A 21467-nucleotide genomic window follows, 5' to 3' on the forward strand; every position below is an offset into this window, starting at 1 on the left:
TCAGCCCCACCTAAAACAAAATTCACCAGCCACTACTGATTATGATGCATTCTCATTTTAGGCAAAGTATAAGACAATACTTTCTTAACAGTATAATTGTAACCAGGAATCAGTCTTCAAGTAACAATATTCAAATACTAACATTGTTGGGTTAAACAGAATTTGGTTTTATTCTGAATCCAGTGAAACAGATTGGTGGTTTTAGCTGATATGAAGACTTTCAGGTGTTTATATATGTTTAAGTATTTGGCAGACGCTTTTATCCAAAGCGACTTACATAAAATAATACATATAAAACAATCACTGCAAACATTATCATTTAAGGGAAGAATGTAATATAAAATATCAATACAAAGTGTCAAGAATAAACTCTCTGCTGCTGAAGCAACAGAGATACAGTCTATAGGTCCCTAAGATATAGATATCTAATGTATTCATACATTGTTTATGTAGGATACACGCATATGTATATACAACCTAATCATATTGTTTCTTCAATTTAAAAATAGCTTACCGTTTTTTTCCCCCCTCTCTAGGATTATATTCCCAGTTTTAGAAAATGGATGGATGGATGGATGATCTCGGACGTCTGGTCACTTATAGCGTATAAGAATATTATATTACTGTTAAGCAAACTATGAATAATAAAACACGCCAAAACATGTGTCTGTTACACACGTATGACAAAAAAGCGCGTGAAAATCAGTGGTATTCAGTGAGGTAAAATTAATTAAATGCGCTGACAGTTCATTGCCAAATGAATTGCACTGAGTGGAGCGGATCACCACTCCAAGATGGCGGCCCTGCGCCTCGTCTGCGCCAGTAGGCAGTAGCGCTCTATGCTGCGTCTACTTATAAGATGTCTATGGTTATAACGTTAGCAGTGAGTTTGCAGCCTCACTGATTTAACTACACAGCAAATAAAAGTCACGTTACTTAGCCAATAAACGTTATCTTACATTCAAAACTTACCCTTCTTTGTGCAACTTCAAATGTCGAACGAAGTTGGAAGTTGTTGCGTCTCCGTCTGTAATATTCGAACTGCGTGATTTGCATACGGCAATTTGTTTTTTGTTGACCAAGTCGTAGTTTTTATACCCGAACGAAACCAACTTTAACATAATTGTTTATCACTGGCACGTTGTTGGACCAACTCTTGTTCATTGGTTGTCCTGCAATTTGATTGGATGAATGCTGTGTGATGAAAACAACGTAGTTCTAATTTGATTGGCTGTTGTACTGACAGCACACCAGCTGACAGGAATAACACGCTGATAGACAGACGAAGAAAATGAAAAATACGGAGCGCTCCCAAATAACTTTTTAAGCTTTGGATTTTGGGGAAAGTGGCAAGTCATGTCAAGTCATGTCAAGTCAAAAGGCTCAAGTCCAAGTGAAGTCACAAGTCATTGATGTTAAAGTCTAAGTCGAGTTGCAAGTCTCTTTACATTTTGTCAAGTCGAGTCTAAAGTCATCAAATTCATGACTCGAGTCTGACTCGAGTCCAAGTCATGTGACTCGAGTCCACACCTCTGGCAATCGCTCTGCAGCTCCGTTCTACGTATGCTTGTAAACATACTGTTGTATATGGACTGTCGAAAATACAAATATTAGACATATCATCAATTCAGCAATATAGTTGTATAAATTTATAGCTGCCGGATGACTTAAGGAGCTGATTCAAAGAAATTCAATTGATTGTTTTAGGTGTCTGTTGGCGTTTTTTAATGACATTTGTTTTTTCATGGGGAAAAAAACCTTCCTGCTTCATGCATTTTCTTGCGTCTAGAAGATTCCAATGCACGCTCAAAGTTAGTGCAAGCATCTTCCAGCATGCATATTCAGTGCACTAAAAAGTGGGTTCCACTGTAGATGCACTGCAGGACTGCCACTAAAATGCCCATGAAAAATGGTACATGTCTGCTGCATGTTTAAAAACATAGAAACATGCCACATGTTGTACACGTAGTCTTAGTAGATCATACGCAACACACCCACTAATAGTACACCCAATATTATAGTTTGCAGGTGCTGTTTAGAGCGTGATTTTCAGATCTTAGTAGATCAGAACACTATAGGGGCCTTTGTTTGTTTTCATTCGACTATAGTCAAATGTGTCTATATGGACAACCACCTTACATTTTTACATGTATCTTCATGTTCTTACCGTAGATGTAAAACACTGACGGCCAGCCAACGTACTGTACCATCACTCCAGCCAAAGGCATGGCGATCACAGCTCCTGCGTAGGATCCTGGGAAAATTAATCTCATGTTGTTATTGTTGCAGCAGTAACATACAGACACAAGTCATTACATAATTTCAAAATAGGAAATGTCTAATGGTATCTTGATGGACTCTATGTCCGGGCTGTACATTTGTTCTGCACTGGACTCGTGCAGTCATGTATTTATGGACCTTTGCTTTGTGAACTGAGTGAGTTACAAAAAATAGTGGGGGTGTAACGATGCGTTTTAACAACAATTCCATTCAATTCAGAATTTGTGGCTACCGATACGATTCAGGGACGATATTCATTTTTTTAAACGATACGGTCCAAAACGTTTCAGTGAGTTGAAATCGATTAAGTGGCTTAGCAAAAAAAAAAATCAACCAGTGTGCCTGTAAATAAATACTTGATATTGCTGGACACCCCAGGTTAAATTCCTGTTATTTGTTGTAAGGGTATTGGGTGCGGGCAGCACGGTGAAACAGGGGTTAGTGCATGTGCCTCACAATACGAAGGTCCTGGGTTCGATCCTGGGCTCGGGATCTTTCTGTGTGGAGTTTGCATGATCTCCTCGTGACTGCGTGGGTTCCCTCCGGGTACTCCGGCTTCATCCCACCTCCAAAGACATGCACCTGGGGATAGACTGATTGGCAACACTAAATTGGCCCTAGTGTGTGAATGTGAGTGTGAATGTTGTCTGTCTATCTATGATGGCCCTGCGAGGTGGCGACTTGTCCAGGGTGTACCCCGCCTTCTGCCTGAATGCAGCTGAGATAGTCTCCAGCACGCCCCGTGAAAGGGAAAAGCAGTAGAAAATGGATGGATGGATGGATAGTATTGGGTGCAATAAATGCAATAAATGCATTCCCATTTATTTGAAGTGCAAACAAGACTCTAGCTTAGGAAACCTTTTCTGCTCTCATTTTCAACATTCAAGCAATTTTAAATAAAAGCACATTAACCAACATTTTAAGAGTAGATTTACATGCAAAATAAAGTTTACCGACCCAATCTTAAAGTATCTTTTCTCTGCCCTGGCGTCGCAGATGAAGGACAGTGTACCAGGTGTGGGGAAGCATGTATGTCCCCTCATCCCTGTTGATGGTGTTGGGCCTTCACTTCCTAATTTCCATAGCCTCCTTCATCCATCTCTTGGATTTGTTTGTTTCTCATGAAATGACTTCTCCTTGGCTGCCAACTCGCAACTCGCTCCGCTGTCACTTCTGATGTGTCGGTCGCGTCCTTTGTGGCTTAAAGTTGTTTTGCGGCTTTATATTATATTTGTGTCATTTGTCTTTGTTGTGGCTTTTGCAACCGTGCTGTAGCTGAAAGGTTTTATGTTGTAAATAATGATATTGTCTTGTGGCGTTTGTTTGCATTTGTTATGACCGTCCTCGACCACCGTAGCTTTCTGCCATATTTGTTTTAATGACACCACGGGGTGGACAGGCAGACTTAACAATTAATATCCCTAACATTAAAAGTGATAAACTTCATATAAAGTCTGCTGTTTTTAAAACCAAAGTTTTCCTTTTTGTAGGATCAATAAGGGACAAGCGGTAGAAAATGGATGGATGGAATAAAATCGATCAATTCCCTTTTAAAACGATCTTGAATCGATACCTACAGTATCTTCCGGTTGGCAAACTAACCGAGCACAGATCGATGTAGTTGAATCTAAGGAATATAAATCGATATATTTATATATCGAGTAATCATTGCACTCCTACAAAATAGACTTCCACAAACTGTTCCCCTAAAGTTCCAGTTAAAGGCCTCCTGAAACCCACTACTACCGACCACGCAGTCTGATAGTTTATATATCAATGATGAAATCTTAACATTGCAACACATGCCAATATGGCCGGGTTAGCTTACTAAAGTGCAAATTTAAATTTCACGCAAAATATCCTGCTGAAAACGTCTCGGTATGATGATGCCGGCACGTGACGTCACGGATTGTAGAGGACATTTTGGGACAGCATGGTGGCCAGCTTTTAAATCGTCTGTTTTCATCGCAAAATTCCACAGTATTCTGAACATCTGTGTTGGTGAATCTTTTGCAATTTGTTCAATGAACAATGGAGACAGCAAAGAAGAAAGCTGTAGGTGGGAAGCGGTGTATTGCGGGCGGCTGTAGCAAAAACAAACACAGCCGGTGTTTCATTGTTTACATTCCCGAAAGATGACAGTCAAGCTTTACCATTGGCCTGTGGAGAACTGGGACAACAGAGACTCTTACCAGGAGGACTTTGAGTTGGATGCGCAGACGTGGTACCGTGAGTACGCATGCAGCTGCGGCTTCCAAACATTTGATCGCTTGCCCGAACGTGCTTGCCGCTATGTGCATGTCACGTACGTAACTTTGGGGACTTTGGGGAAATATATGTGCTGTATGAACTTTGGGGAGGTGAACGGTACTTTGGGCTGTGGGATTGAGTGTGTTGTGCAGGTGTTTGAGTTGTATTGGCGGGTTATATGGACGGGAGGGGGGAGGTGTTTGTTATGCGGGATTAATTTGTGGCATATTAAATATAAGCCTGGTTGTGTTGTGGCTAGTAGAGTATATATATATATATGTCTTGTGTTTATTTACTGTTTTAGTCATTCCCAGCTGAATATCAGGTCCCACCGGCCTCTCACAGCATCTTCCCTATCTGAATCGCTCCCACTGCCCTCTAGTCCTTCACTCTCACTTTCCTCATCCACAAATCTTTCATCCTCGCTCAAATTAATGGGGAAATCGTCGCTTTCTCGGTCCGAATCGCTCTCGCTGCTGGTGGCCATGATTGTAAACAATGTGCAGATGTGAGGAGCTCCACAACCTGTGACGTCACGCGCATATCGTCTGCTACTTCCGGTAGAGGCAAGGCTTTTTTATCAGTGATTAAAAGTTGCGAACTTTATCGTCGATGTTCTCTACTAAATCCTTTCAGCAAAAATATGGCAATATCGCGAAATGATCAAGTATGACACATAGAATGGACCTGCTATCCCCGTTTAAATAAGAAAATCGCATTTCAGTAGGCCTTTAATCTCCCACGCCCCTTGACTGACTAGTCACTACTGCCATTTAGACTGTTTTATACTTTGCCTATTATTGGCATCTCATCTCGACAGCTATAACTCACCGCAGAAGGATGTTGTGGCCAGTCGACTTCGCTCAAGAGGTGGGGCCCATTTTGACCACATTCCATGACATGCTGGGTAAGTGACTCCCTAGAAGGAAAACATGCCAACAATAATAAAGTAAACAGTGAATATCTCCATTCGGCTTCTTTCGTGTCTAAAGTAACTATTTTGATTCTTACCTCAACCAATCCCTGCAGGATGCGAACAAACATGACACAGCCATAATGCACCCTTGCTGCAGACGGAATGAACATATTCAGCACTGACGTCAAGAAAATGGCAGCTCCGAAAACCCTGAAGAAAAAAGTCATTTTGTGAGAAATCATCAAGCAGGGTTTTATACTGTTTGACTGACTCAATTGTAATTCTGCTGTAGGGGCAATTTAAACAATAGTAGTTTCCCGGCTAAATATAATCTGGATGCACCTAATTTATGGGCACATTTTATTTTGTATATATATTGGCCACACAAGTCTATAAACAGCAGGTGTACACATTGAACCATGAAATATTTACTCATGAACTTGGTGACAAGTTTAAAAATAGACAGTGCCTGTAACACGACATACAGTAGACCAGTGGTTCTCAACCTTTTTTCAGTGATGTACCCCCTGTGAATTGTTTTTTAATTCAAGTACCCCCTAATCAGAGCAAAGCATTTTTGGTTGAAAAAAAGAGATAAAGAAGTAAAATACAGCACTATGTCATCAGTTCTGATTTATTAAATTGTATAACAGTGCAAAATATTGCTCATTTGTAGTGGTCTTTCTTGAACTATTTGGAAAAAAAGATAGGTTTTTATTTATGTTTATAAAGGATTTTTGAATTGTTGCTATTTTTAGAATATTTAAAAAAAATCTCACGTACCCCTTGGCATACCTTCAAGTACCCCCAGGGGTACGCGTACCCCCATTTGAGAACCACTGCAGTAGACTACCGGAAAAAATATTGAGCGCGATTTTCGTCTTTCTTCTCCGTGCAGCAGTCAAACCTTTCTGGGATCTTCGTAGTGGTGGATTTTTATTTCATTTTCATTTTTTATGGCCGACCGTCTTTGGCTTTGGGGCTGCGTCGTGTGCATTTCGTTGTTACTTCTTCATGATGAAGGTGAGTCCATAACACGCTAAATGGCTGACTGGATGATTGTGTGAGTGTGTTTGCTTTAATGTAAACATTTTTTTTGGTCCAACGCAGTGTTAATTTTGTTAAATAAAAATGTCCGTCTTCGTTATCGTCAACAAACTATTTTCCCTTGATGAAATTAGGCTACTGCGATGAGGTGGCGACTTTTCCAGGGTGTACCCCGCCTTCCGCCCGAATGCAGCTGAGATAGGCTCCAGCGACCCCGAAAGGGATAAGCGGTAGAAAATGGATAGATGGATGGATGATCAAAATCAAAAGCACGTTGACTAAAACAATGATGAAATTAAAAAACGAGACGAAATGATTGACAGAGACGAAAGCCAATCATATTTAATTTCCTCTGTAGGTGGGTGGAAGAAAATTGCCAATCACAGTTGCAATGTAGGAGACGGGCGGTAGAAAAAGCACAAAGGTTATCCAATCAGAATTTGTTTTGATTTTTTACCTGGGAAACAAGACACAATACAAGACGCCAATACAATATGTATCCCACACTGGGAAGAGAGAAAAGAGAAGACATATGATACCACTTGATACCACTTCCCCTATAAGTGGTATCAAGACAACTTCAAAGATACGTTACCATTTATGCTTTATATTTTACGAAATTTACTGTAATTTTAATCAACTAAAATGTTGAGGAATTTAGTGGCCTAAACTGGACTAAAACTAAATTAATTTAAGTGACTAAAATATGACTAAAACTAAAATATGTTTTCATCAAAAGACTATGACTAAAACTAAATAAAAACCTGCTGCCAAAATTAAACATTCGCTTGGCAATTTCATTGGTCTGATGTGACGAGACTAAATTTATTGACGGCATGTGAAGCTTGTGAACTTGGAATTATAATTAGCCGCAGCACTGTGCTGCGCAGCGTTCAAAAAGCATCTTTCAGTCCAGAAATGCCGGTATGTTTGTCTTTTTGATACTGTACCTTTTTTTTATATTTAATCAGTGTTGGGTTAGTTACTGAAAACCAGTAACTAGTTACAGTTACTAGTTACTTTATTTCAAAAGTAACTCAGTTACTAACTCAGTTACTTACACCAAAAAGTAATGCGTTACTGTGAAAAGTAACTATTTAGTTACTTATTTTTTTCTCCTTTTTTTTAAGGCTCCCATTAATGCCCTTTTAGTCTTCGTTTCAGTACTGTTATTGCACTGGAGAATAATACAATGTGTTGATCAACTTGACATGCATTTGCATCACTGAACTCTGCTAAGCAATGTGGTCTACATACAACACACAAAGACAAAGATATGTTTCAAAGGGCCAATTTATTTCAGGCCACAACAAATTGACAAAACTATTTTAAATAGCTGCAACATAACATACATAAGTAACAAACCGCATAATAACAACATAGCTGTAAAGCTGGCTTCACCCAAGGAAGGCACACATGACATACACAAAGCCTAATCAGGCATTTTTTTTCTCTCAAGGAATTGTGAAATAAAATCATGTATTCAGGAGATCAACACTGTAGTGAAGCCCAGAAGACTCTACACATTTCCCCAGTTTTAGTTTAGAGAAAATGAAAGATTGGCCTGGCCCACTAGCATCCCTCTTTATGTTTGTGAACTTTATAGTCTATACATTTAGAGTGATGTGATAATCAAACACTCTAGAAGTCTAGAATGAAATAGTATATAAGAGAATTGACAGTGTGTACCTTCAATGATGAGCAGAGGCAGAGTTTGGAGTGTTTTCTTTAGCTCGCTTTCCATGTTTATGTACTCACTGTCCAGGTACTTGGAACATGTTTTCTGTGCCATTTGTTGTTTGATGCCGGTATCATGCTATTTAGCTGCCAGAAAACGGGTGACTCCACTGTAGAAATAGCCTGCATGTCTTCTAGCACATACGCTGCAATGGCTCTATCAATGTTGTCCTGGCTAGCAGTCCCTCCGTTAAAATCCTTAGGTGGAGGTGAAGTGGCATCGGAGTCTGTGTCTCTCTTTACTAGCTTCGTCAAAGCATGTTGCTTATGTGGCGTGGCGAAGTTGGGAGAGTGGCCGTGCCAGCAATCTGAGGGTTACTGGTTCAATCCCCACCTTCTACCATCCTAGTCACGTCCGTTGTGTCCTTGAGCAAGACACTTCAACCTTGCTCCTGATGGGTCCTGGTTAGTGCCTTGCATGGCAGCTCCCGCCATCAGTATGTGAATGTGTGTGTGAATGGGTGAATGTGGAAATAGTGTCAAAGCGCTTTGAGTTCCTGAAAAAGGTAGAAAAGCTATACAAGTATAACCCATTTACATTTATGTAGCTATTTCAGCAGATTTGAATTGCTGTTTTGGGCAGTATTCCCGGGTGCGGTCACTGTTGCTACTCACTGCTCCCCTCACCTCCCAGGGGGTGATCAAGGGTGATGGGTCAAATGCAGAGAATAATTTCACCACACCTAGTGTGTGTGTGACAATCATTGTCACTTTAACTTTAAGTAGATGGGATCTTTGATCCAAGACACAACTTACATTTAACTAAAATGTTATTTTCTTTGTGCTCGACAAAAGAAAAATAGTGACAATGTCTCCATGTAACTCGACTTCTGGCTTCGCCATGATGTCTTTTTAGTTGTTATGAGAGTAGCGTGTGTGTGTGTGTGTGTGTGTGTGGCCCTTTAAGAAATGACAGCATGTGAGGTGAGTGACGTCAGTGAGTGAGTGGGCGAGAGAGGTGAGGGAGCGCAACAGTGGATGCGTACAGGTGCTCTAGCTTGGTGGATGGCTGCGTGCAAGACACCAATAAAGTCACAAAATTGCAACAAACCGCCGGCCTCGTCATTCACCCTCGAGTCCGGAGCTGTAAAGACCCACTGCCGGGTAAAGTGAAGGGTGTTAGCCCCGAAGTACATAGGCCCTGGAGGAACGTCTCCCCTGCGCTCCGCTCCTCGGTCGAGGAAAGCACGCCTTTTCTTTTCCTTGTGAGACAGAAGGACGACACTTCTTCTGTTTCTAGCCGATACTACATTAAAAAATAACGTAAAATAACGCAGTAACGCATCATGTAGTAACGGTAACTGAGTTACTGGATATAAAAAAATAACGCGTTAGATTACTAGTTACCGCCGAAACTAACGGCGTTACAGTAACGCGTTACTTAGTAACGCGTTAGTCCCAACACTGTATTTAATACAGAGGAGTGATTTGATTGCAACGTTATTGAGTAGAAAATTGGCTCCGAATCCTTGTAGAGGAGTAATTTCCAATGTGTCTGTCTGACTTCCTGTTCCTGTCAAGCTCTCTGTTTGGGGACAGAGTGTCATCAGCGTGTAGTTTGTCATTCAAACAACTGAGTTTATCATATCCATTGTTTTCATTGCCCATTGTTGGGCACAGATGATTGCGCTCTTCTCTGTCTGTGCTATGTTTAACATTGCCATGAATGAAGCGCTATAATAGTATATTTGCATTTGAGAGAAAAGGAAATTAAAGGAGGGAGATTCTGGGACCTTTTATTATTATAAATATTCAGTATTTTCACTTCAAATTGTACCTTTTGCTCTATTTTCCCCATTTTATTTGTTTTAAAAATAAACCGCGGTACACGAATGGCCCCCAGTCCACACTTACAGTACGGGATTTGTGCACCAACCAGCACTTATGTATTAAAAAACAAATTGAACAGCAGTAGTTGCATCTAGTAAATACCGTATTTTTCGGACTATAAGTCGCAGTTTTATTCATAGTTTGGCCGGGGGTGCGACTTATACTCAGGAGCGACTTATGTGTGAAATTATTAACACATTACCGTAAAATATCAAATAATATTATTTAGCTCATTCACGTAAGAGACTAGGCGTATAAGATTTCATGGGATTTAGCGATTAGGAGTGACAGATTGTTTGGTAAACGTATAGCATGTTCTATATGTTATAGTTATTTGAATGTCTCTTACCATAATATGTTACGTTAACATACCAGGCACGTTCTCAGTTGGTAATTTATGCGTCATATAATGCAGTGGTTCTCAAATGGGGGTACGCGTACCCCTGGGGGTACTTGAAGCTATGCCAAGGGGTACGTGAGATTTTTTTTTAATATTCTAAAAATAGCAACAATTCAAAAATCCTTTATAAATATAAATAAAATCCTATCTTTTTTTCCCAAATAGTTCAAGAAAGACCACTACAAATGAGCAATATTTTGCACTGTTATACAATTTAATAAATCAGAAACTGATGACATAGTGCTGTATTTTACTTCTTTATCTCTTTTTTTCAACCAAAAATGCTTTGCTCTGATTAGGGGGTACTTGAATTAAAACAATTTTCACAGGGGGTACATCACTGAAAAAAGGTTGAGAACCACTGATATAACGTACACTTATTCAGCCTGTTGTTCACTATTCTTTATTCATTTTAAATTGCCTTTCAAATGTCTATTCTTGGTGATGGGTTTTATCAAATAAATGTCCCCAAAAAATGCGACTTATACTCCAGTGTGACTTATATATGTTTTTTTCCTTCTTTATTATGCATTTTCGGCTGGTGCGACTTATACTCCGGAGCGACTTATACTCCAAAAAATGCGGTACCTATACTTCTCCTCCACCACATCCACCCATCCCTTCTTTTTTCCAAAACAGTTTGTAAGTGACACTTGTAATATTCCAGTGGCTGGTGTTTCAGAAAGAAATCAGAGGCAGGATCTTTCATTATTAACTCTCAGTGGCGTGTCCTCTTTTTCCTGCGAAGCTTTTATTACAGGAGCGTTATCTGCTCCATCGGCACCGCTCAAAGCACAGCACAGCTTTAACCCTTTCAGCACACCGCCATGTTTTCTTGCTGGTATTTGTCTTATGGTCTTTCCCAAACATACGAGGACAACTGTCTTAGGGTTGATGGCCACTGGGGCTCAAGCCTGGGACGTTTTCTGAAAATCTGAAGTGACCTGCAGTACCGGAGTCCAACAGAGAGGCAGCAGCTGCGTAAGTAGCCTGCAGACAGACTACCTTAGACTCCCCTACAAAAGACATTCATCAGCAGAAGTCATACTTGCCAACCCTCCCGAATTTTCCGGGAGACTCCCGAAATTCAGCGCCTCTCCCGAAAACCTCCCGTGACAAATATTTTCCCGAAAATCTCCCGGTTTTCAGCCGGAGCTGGAAGCCACCCCCCCTCCAGCTCCATGCAGACCTGAGTGAGGACAGCCTTTTTTCATGACGGGAGGACAACAGGGTGACAAGAACTAAATCATCCAGACTAGAGATAAATTGTATTATTATGTTTATCTTACCTACAAATAAATATATTTGTTAATTAAAAAAAACAAAAACTAAATACATTTTTACTATATTTTGCTAAAAACATCAAAATTAATTGTATTTTTATTTGTATTTTTTCTGACTCCTTATTACATCCAGCCATAGAATTATACATTAAAATAAACATGTTTGAAATAATTAATTGTAAATGATCATAGTAATTCATTTAAAATGACCCTATCTAATTATTAAAATAATTGCTTGTTTATCAACAACTTTAGCATTTTATTCATTACATTTTGAAGCTCTCAGAAGCCAAGTTATGTTATATTCCTTAAGATTTATTTATGCAAGTTTGAAGTATCAATTATCTAAACACAGTTTTGTTTGCATATTTTCAGGATGTGTATATATATATATATATATATATATATATATATATATATATATATATATATATATATATATATATATGTGTGTGTGTGTATGGAATGATTGACTTGGTGAATTCTAGCTGTCAATATACTCCTCCCCTCTTAACCACGCCCCCAACCACGCCCCCCACCCCACCTCCCGAAATCGGAGGTCTCAAGGTTGGCAAGTATGGCAGAAGTGTTGGCAACTTGGTGACTTTGTTGCTAAATCTGGCGACTTTCCAAATTCTCTTAGTGACTTTTTATGAAAACAGCTAGTAGCGACAAATCTAGGGTCTTTTTTTTTTAGCTCTTTTAGTGACTTTGAGCGACTTTTAGGGCAGCCAATAGCTACTTTCCTTACTGAAGAGTTGTCAACACTGCACCTGCCTGAGCCTGAGTGGGAAGACTGTTAACAGGAATATTTTGAAGTTGTTGTTTTTTTTAACAAAACCACACATTGATGACAGTAACAGCTATAGTGAAAAGGGTGATGATTCTAGTGAGGGAATCTTATTTTAAAACATGTTTGACGTTACTCCGCTGGTTTTATTCCCAGTAAAGTTGTGGTACCCAGAAAGTGAATGATAGTTAGATAATGTCTCAAATCTTGTTTTTGTTTGATTGCATAAAAAGACACAAATGTGTCTCCATAGTTACATGGAAATAATCCAAACAAGTTTAGATAATCATTTTTCTTAATTGAAGGGGACTTACAGTATGATCATTTCCATCTACATTTAAAACACTTCCTTATGGTCTCGATCAGTGGTCCCCAAACTACGGCCCGCGTCCAAAATCTGGCCCGAGGGAAGTCCCAAGTTAAAAAAAAAAGGTTTTTTTGAAATTATCTTTTTTTTAATTCGTCCTTTCTCACCCATTCATCAATCCATGTTCTACCGCTTGTTACTCTTGGGGTCTCCTAGCCGCTCAGGCAAGTTATATTGTCTAAAAAATGCATTTTCCCATCGATAACGTGACGTGAAGTGCGTGCTCTTTCAGTTAATTAGCGCGCAAGGGAAAAAAATGGCGAAATCGATGGGAAAACGTGTGCCCAGACAAGAAAGGTGCTCTAAACGCGATGAGTCTGTCCGCATCTACAATTACCATATATATATATATATATATATATATATTGTCACGATGGGGGGGTCGCAGCTCGCTGCGGTGTCGTTCTCCCAGGAATGCAGACGAACCACTCCGGACATGGAGTGTAGGTAAAAACATGATTTATTTCTCAAACTACCAAAGTAGTACCAACAAAATGGAAAACAAGGCGAAGGCACAACGTGTTGATCGCACTTGGAGCTAATGCTACTTCTTAGCATGGACTAGGGACAAACAATACTCAGGTAACTGTGGCATGAAACAAACAAGACTTACATAGCATGGCATGAATCAAACACTTAGCATAAACTAGATACAAGGCAAAACTCACGTAGACAGGTTGCATGTAGCAAACAATGACGCCACGCCGAGTGACTGTCAAAGGCAAACTTAAATAATGCCTCTGATTAGTGCTCGGGTAGCAGGTGTGCGGCCGGACACTAATCAGAGACAGGTGAACATAATTAGCAACAGGTGCATGAGTCCAAGACGTAAAACAGGTGACACTAATGGTTGTCAAGGTATCTTGGATGGATCCCATTGCATCTCTGACTTTTTCCCATTCCTTGGTCTTCATTTTTGTACATTGTGATTCTGGCAAAACATTTTGGAAAAGTAGGAAGTACGAAAACCAAAGTACAGTACCAAGGTACAGGGAAGTCAATAAAAAGATGACCTGTTGGCAGACAGCTTGTTGGAGATGAAACCACCAGGGATTTGAGTGACAATGTAGCCCCAGAAGAAGGATCCATGGATCAGTCCAACAGTCTCTGGATCCCAGTTAAACTGTGCTTTCTAAAAAAAGAATTGGCTGATTAGAATACAAGCTTTGTATATAAAATAATTGTCCTTACCTGAATTACTTGAGTGCCATTGATATAGACTGTATTGTTGTTCACCATCTCCACAATTGCTACACCGAGGTTACAACGAATTCCAAAGGAAATGCAGAAACCTAAACCACTGAGGATGGCAAGGATGTAACGCTTGGGAAGACCTCCACAGCTGCAGTCCAAAAGCGGAGCAGGGCGAGACGTGGACGCCACTGGACGACCATCTTCGGTCAGTTCAATGTGGTTCTCCTCCTCTACATTGCTGCCATCTATTTTCCTACAGAGCCAGCAGCAAATGACATGTATTGTAAATGCGGTGTACAGTATAAGATAGTGAGTCCCTAATTGCTATGACTAACTATCAGGTTTTTTCTATCTTCAAAATTAGATACAATGCAAAGTAACTTTTTGGCATTGCATATTTTTTCTTACATCCATTTACTTTATTTAGCAAAAAATATTAAAGCATTCATTTGTATATTTAGAAATAGCATTAAAACCAACAATACATGGCTAACAACAAACAGCTTTTTTCCTCATAAACTGTGAAGGCGATCACCTTCATGTACAGTCCTTCCTTGCCAAGTTGCGCTTCAAATATTGAGGCTTCACCACATTGCGGATTTTTTTGTAAAATAGGCTCCAGCACGCCCGTGACCCCGAGAGGACAGGCGGTAGAAAATGGATGAATGGATGGATATTCTTCAAGATATATTGGCCTAAATTACAGATTTTCAAGTATAAATTAGGCTAAATGAACTAAAAACATCATATTACAGTATTGTACATGGTAATTGGGATTTGTTATATATTGTATATATTATATAAAAATATAATATAATATAATGATATATTATATAGGTATATATCATATATATACATATACATATATATATACACACACACACATATATATATATATATATATATATATATATATGTATATATATATACACACACACACACACATATATATATATATATATATATATATATATATATATATATATATATATATATATATATATATATATATATATATATATATATATATATATATATATATGTATATATATATATATATATATGTAAATATTACATATGTTATATTTTATATTGCTACTATGGTGCATTTTTAGTCTACTTAATACCTGCATTATCCTTTCTATCCTTACCCTTTCCATCCTTTGAAACTGAGCTACTGTGTGGAACAATTTCCCTTGTGGATCAATAAAGTTTGTCTAAGTCTAAGTCTAAGTCTAAGTGATTTAAAGGAGACCGATTATACAAAACCAACTTTTCTTACCTATTGGTACTTGTTTTTGCGTATTTGGGATCTACAAAAGTCCCGAACATTTCTAATTAAACCATGAAGGCATGGCGGAGATATTTATAAAAACAACCTTGCTTTCCTTCAAACTTCTTCCAAAAGAGCCATTTGGAATTTGCTCGTTTTGTGACATTCTTCCCATCAGTGACGTCAGTGGATATCTCCATATATGGTAAAGTTTTACCCGAAGAGCTTTGCGTGAGTTCGCGCTGTGATCAATAAGTTCCTTCTTTTTCTCTATCCTCTTGTTGTGGGGAAGACTGGCTCGTACATGCACATGCATCCTCTGCTGTTGCCATTTCTAATACAAAGTAGCGTGTAGTTCAAACTTTTTTCCGTCAGTAGATTCATTAAAACGTACAACATAGCTGACGGGGAGAAGACGCAGTCGAAGTGTAGCCACATAAATAAGACCGCCCACAAAAAGGTGCATCCTGAGGAGACGGTCAGAAAGCGGCCTGTACGGTCGGTAAAACATAATCTATTTTGACCAATGAACCACCATTACATTAAAATCTGAATATGACCCCTTTAAGGGTTTATTTCATGTCTAGACGGGTCCCATGTCAAAAACTATGTTTAGAACCTAGTAAACATTTTTTTTTGTATGCTCTGGCTATGAAAATATTAAATTCATAATTCCTGCTTTGCCGAAATATGTTTGTCGCGGTCATGTCCAGAGCCAATTAACAGCAATAAACGAGGGATAACTGTAATCATACTCACCCCATCCCCTTGCAGTACACTCAGACATGCCCATGGAACCTCCTCCTCTACACTAAGTGCATTTTATGTACATAATATTTTGTCAATTACTGCTCACTGGTCAGGTCATTATTCATACATGAATAATTTTACTCATTTATGCTGTTTGGTTATCACTTATGCTGCTACTGAGTACTTTGATCATGTCACCAACCCATCACCAACTCCTGCCGCTATTTATGACTTATCACCCATTATCTTAGTTCAATATTTGCAAATATAATTTTTTGGTAACACTTTAGTATGGGGAACATATTCACCATTAATTAGTTGCTTATTAACATGCAAATTAGTAACATATTGGCTCTTAATTAGTCATTATTAAGTACTTATTAATGCCTTAGTCTGCATGGCCTTATTATACAACCTAACCCTAACCCCAACGCTAACCCCAACCCCCTAACCCTAACCCTCTAACTCTAAACCTAACCCTCTAACCCTAACCCTAACCCTAACCCTACACCTAACCAAATAACTCTAAATTAAGTCTTTGTTACTTAGAATATGTTCTCCTAGTGTCCAAATAACTATAAATTAAGTCTTTGTTACCTAGAATATGTTACCCCATACTAAAGTGTTATTTTAATTTTTTTGTCATTATTTTTAAAGTGTCCTTTTATTTAAAGCCTCGACAAAAATGTTGTTATGGTTGATTGATTGATTGATTGATTGATTGATTGATTGAGAAGTTTATTGACATCTTAAAGAATTGAATCCATGTAATGCTTTAAAAAGGCAAATGGACGGCACAAAAGCCAAAAGGGTTGTTTCCATTGTGGTCCATTAAATATTCATCACATTTGATACATTGACATCCATTGCTTTCGGTCTCCCCTAGAGGGGGGGGTTACCCACATATGCGGTCCTCTCCAAGGTTTCTCATAGTCATTCACAACGACGTCCCACTGGGGTGAGTTTTTCCTTGCCTTTATGTGGGCACTGTACCGAGGATGTCGTTGTGGCTTGTGCAGCCCTTTCAGACACTTGTGATTTAGGGCTATATAAATAAACATTGATTGATACATTCAATAATAAAAGATATATAACCTGTAACATGTATATAAAAAAATATGTTAAAAATTTGATAAATGATGTACATATACACAGTATACATGTTAGGTGATTTGAAAAACAATATATACAAAAAATGGGGCAGGGGGTTATATACACTACGTTGACATAAAGACAATAAATGCCCTTGAATCTTGCATCTCGGTGATGGCACTTTAAAAGTGGAAAAAAGCAACAACAACAACGACAAAAGTAAGAACATCTCTGCTGTCATGCCGAGGTCAGAAGGTAAGCAGTCAAGGCACATAGCCAACAAAAGGGTCGCCAGAATTTTGTTATCAGGTTGCATTCAGGTAGATTACACCTGTTCCATTACCATCTTTTTCAATAGTAGTCTGCACTCCTGAACTACATTTCATCCGATATGTGCAGTACATGCAACACATATGCGCGACAAAATAAAAAAAAAAGCCCTAACTTTTTGTAAACTGAGCATTTATTCTACTTTATTCCACATTTCCACAATTTACTTTGTTCTTGTCAGGATGTTTGTGCCACATAGAAACATGCAGATCTCCAAATTGTATAGTTGTCAACCATATATCCTTATTTGAGAATTTATTTCAAAGAGTAGCCTGTCTTACTTGTTGATAGTAGTAGAACATATTATTTTGGTTGACTATTGATTTTAAAAAATATATTTTGTGTAGCCAAAATGTTCAAAATTGATATAATTATATATTTTTTCTATAACTTACATTGCAGTTTTTGTCTGATTTTGCAAAAACTGCATCCAGTGGCATCACAGTAGAAGTGTTCATTGGTTATACCAGATATGTAGTGAATTGAATATTTGTATTTAATATATGATCATATTATTATGATCATATTAAATATAATACTGTATATGTTTACTTTGTACTTTGTTTATATGTGTGTGTATGTATATATAAATTATCATATGCATGGATATACAATAAAATATTTTAAAAAAAACACTATTATACATCTATATCCTATTATTATTATTATATATTATATATATGTTCTATATAAATATCATAATAATATAATGTAATCCATTCATCATGTATATATATATATATATATATATATATATATATATATATATATATATATATATATATATATATATATATATATATGTATATATATATATATATATATATATATATATATATATATATATATATATATATATATATATATATATATATATATATAATAAATGACAATAAAATTGTATGTATTAGAAATATTAAAATATGATAACAATGACATATGTATATGACAATAAATGACAATAACATTTGATTTTAATTTGATGTATAATCCATCCATTTTCTACCGCTTGTCCCTTTTGGGGTCGCGGGGGGTGCTGGAGCCTATTTGATGTATTAATTAATATAAAATATAATAACAAATATGACATGCATACACAACATGTCATTATCGTAAATAAAGTGCTGGACATTATTGGTACAAAGTAAAGTCAGTATTGGGCACCGCTTCCAAAATAAATTGTGACTATTTTTCATCTACACAATTTCGCACAGTGTAAAGCCACTTTCTTATGAGTTATCCCCACACTGAACAGTCCTATTTAACAAATACTAATTTACAATTGGTGATTGTGTGAATTAAGGTTAAGATTCAAATGTTTTACATTGTGAGCGAAATACCCTACATCACATTTATAATGCACGTCAATTTACATAGTGATGTGAATTTTACAACTCCTCATGATTCAATTTGATTCTGATTTTTGGGGTGACAGTCCAATTCATAATCGATTCTCGATGTAACCCATTCTCATAATATATCATTTGGTATAAAATCATAATAAAAATATTTTTAAAACAGGTTATAAAAGCTCCATTTGGCCCGAGAGCCAAATATAAAAAAATTTAAAAGATGAGGTTATATATAAATGACGAGCAGGGAAACCTGCGAAACAGGCTTGTAGGGATGATATAGTCTCTTGTGTTTTTTCCTGACCTAACATATATTCCACTCTACCCCGGTATTGAGCACTGTATAACTGATAAACCACAGAAACCTTGACTATATATATATATATATATATATATATATATATATATATATATATATATATATATATATATATATATATATATATATATATATATATATATATATATATATATATACATACAAATTGTTGTTTTTGTCATGTCTGTGTGATCATGTTTTGTTTTAGTCATGTTCGGTTTTGTTTTTGGACTTTTTGTGCACTTTTGTTTGTTTTGTCACCATAGCAACCATTAGTTTTCACCTGTCACGTCACGCACCTGTTTCACGTTTTGAGTCACGCACCTGTTTTCACTAATCATGTCTGTAGTATTTAAGTTCATTGTTTTCAGTTTGTCTTTCTGGCGACATCCGCATTCATACCCCTGTCACACTCTGTTTACCTCTGCGCACTTCATAGTCCATGCCAAGTAAGTTTTTGTTTATAATGCCACAGTTAGTGTTTTTGTTTCATTGTTCACAGTTTCTGCCTATGTGCAAGTTTTGTTTTCATTAGCCAAGTTGTGTACCTCCGCCATTGTGCGCGCTTTTCGTTTGTTCTTTTTTGATATATTAAATAAAATATGTACTCGCATTCCCGTCTCGCCCGAGCCAACTTTCCGTTGCCTTCTGGAAAAACAAAATCCAAGGACCAAGTCTTGACAGTTTTTTTATTAGATTTTTGAAAATTGAGCCCGATAAATGAGATTCGCAAATAGAAAATAAAGAAAAAAGAGTTGATATAATCACCAGTACGAAAGCATGTACCAGCACCAAACACTGTGATGTATGAGACATCAAGTAATTATTACTGTCTTTAAATACATTATTCAGCCTGGCAAGCACAACAACCAAATATGTATCTTCTGATAACAATGAACATAATATTATACTGCCAGACTCTGAGTGACACACCAGCACTCTACAGGTTTTTTGAAAGTACAGATGAAACATTGCTCTTCCCATCATTCTCTTTATAATAAAAAATGCTCTTACCTTTGCAGTTTGCCTAAAGAATTTCCAACTGTACTCTTCACGTCTTCTTTTCCAGGCTTTAGCACCTGCTCCTTCAAACCCCCCAAAGCACCAAAAGGCATGTTGACTGGTCTCCGTTAAGCAAAAGGTGTCTTGGCGTCTCTGACCGACAAAATCCACTAAACGTCCATCCTTCATAGGCTTGTGGCACGAGATGTTGACTCCACTGTTGACTGCAGGTGCCAAGGGTGACACAGACAGACGAACCCTGCACCCTTCTCAGACGTGCAGTGAGGATTCAGAGGACAAAGATGATGTTGGACAAGTCCTTGAATCTAATTTCATGTCTTTGGAAGACTTTTAAACTAACTAATTCAAACTACAGAATCCACTTTTTTTAAGCTCCTTGCCACGTTGCTCATCTATGTATCCAGCTGGACTGGAAGCATATCTTCAAGCCACCGCTCCATCTCACGCGCTCCAAGAAGGGAGGGGAAGGTGTTGCCCAGCCCCTCTATTCATCCTCTTTATCATTACCACCATCTTCCCCCCAACGTCATCTCTGCAGGTTCATCTGATGTCAGCCTGCTGGGTGAACAATGAAAGATGAATGAGCCTGACAAAAGGTATATAAGTTCAGGTGACAAACTTCTCTACATGCTACTCTCATCATTTCTGTTTGTGGACCAAATGACAAAACTTATTACAGAATCTCAATTTACAATTTATTTTTCCATCCATCCATCCATTTTCTACCGTTTATTCCCTTCGGGGTCGCAGGGGGCGCTGGAGCCTATCTCTGCTACAATCGGGCGGAAGGCGGAGTACACCCTGGACAAGTCGTCACCTCATCACAAGGCCAACACAGATAGACAGACAACATTCACACTCACATTCACACACTAGGGCCAATTTAGTGTTGCCAATCAACCTATCCGTACACAATAATACCATAATAATACAATTCCAATTCCAAAACCAGCAACATTCAGAATAGCAATCGACAGAGCAATTGAGAGGACACACCAACATGACACAAAACAATCCAAAAGTAGTCAAACAAAAATAAATATCAGCAACAGTATCAATATTAATAATAATTCCAACATAACAGTGATTAGAAATCCCTCATTGATATTATCATCACAGCCATTTATAACAAATAAAATACAAACATTTAAAAAATGAAAAATATATAATATACACATACTGTACATATACACTCACTGTACAAACACATATACACATTCTGTGCATATACAAG

At 37.8% G+C, this 21467-nt stretch overlaps 1 protein-coding gene across 1 annotated transcript in view; it reads right to left on the reverse strand.

Annotated features, from left to right (window-relative positions):
- slc17a8 (solute carrier family 17 member 8) overlaps positions 1-20356 on the reverse strand; it is a 29557-nt gene extending 9201 nt beyond the window's left edge. Inside the window, exons 1-6 of the mRNA XM_061969290.1 lie at positions 20225-20356; positions 14092-14347; positions 13914-14032; positions 5542-5656; positions 5362-5449; positions 2168-2254 (exon numbers count right to left, since the gene is read on the reverse strand). Of these exons, the coding sequence (XP_061825274.1) occupies positions 2168-2254; positions 5362-5449; positions 5542-5656; positions 13914-14032; positions 14092-14347; positions 20225-20325 (766 nt within the window). The 5' untranslated portion in view covers positions 20326-20356. The remainder of the gene's footprint in view (positions 1-2167; positions 2255-5361; positions 5450-5541; positions 5657-13913; positions 14033-14091; positions 14348-20224) is intronic.
- Between the last annotated feature and the right edge of the window lie 1111 nt (positions 20357-21467).

Source organism: Nerophis lumbriciformis, linkage group LG10 (assembly GCF_033978685.3).
Source record: "Nerophis lumbriciformis linkage group LG10, RoL_Nlum_v2.1, whole genome shotgun sequence".
Taxonomy (NCBI): Eukaryota; Metazoa; Chordata; class Actinopteri; order Syngnathiformes; family Syngnathidae; genus Nerophis; species Nerophis lumbriciformis.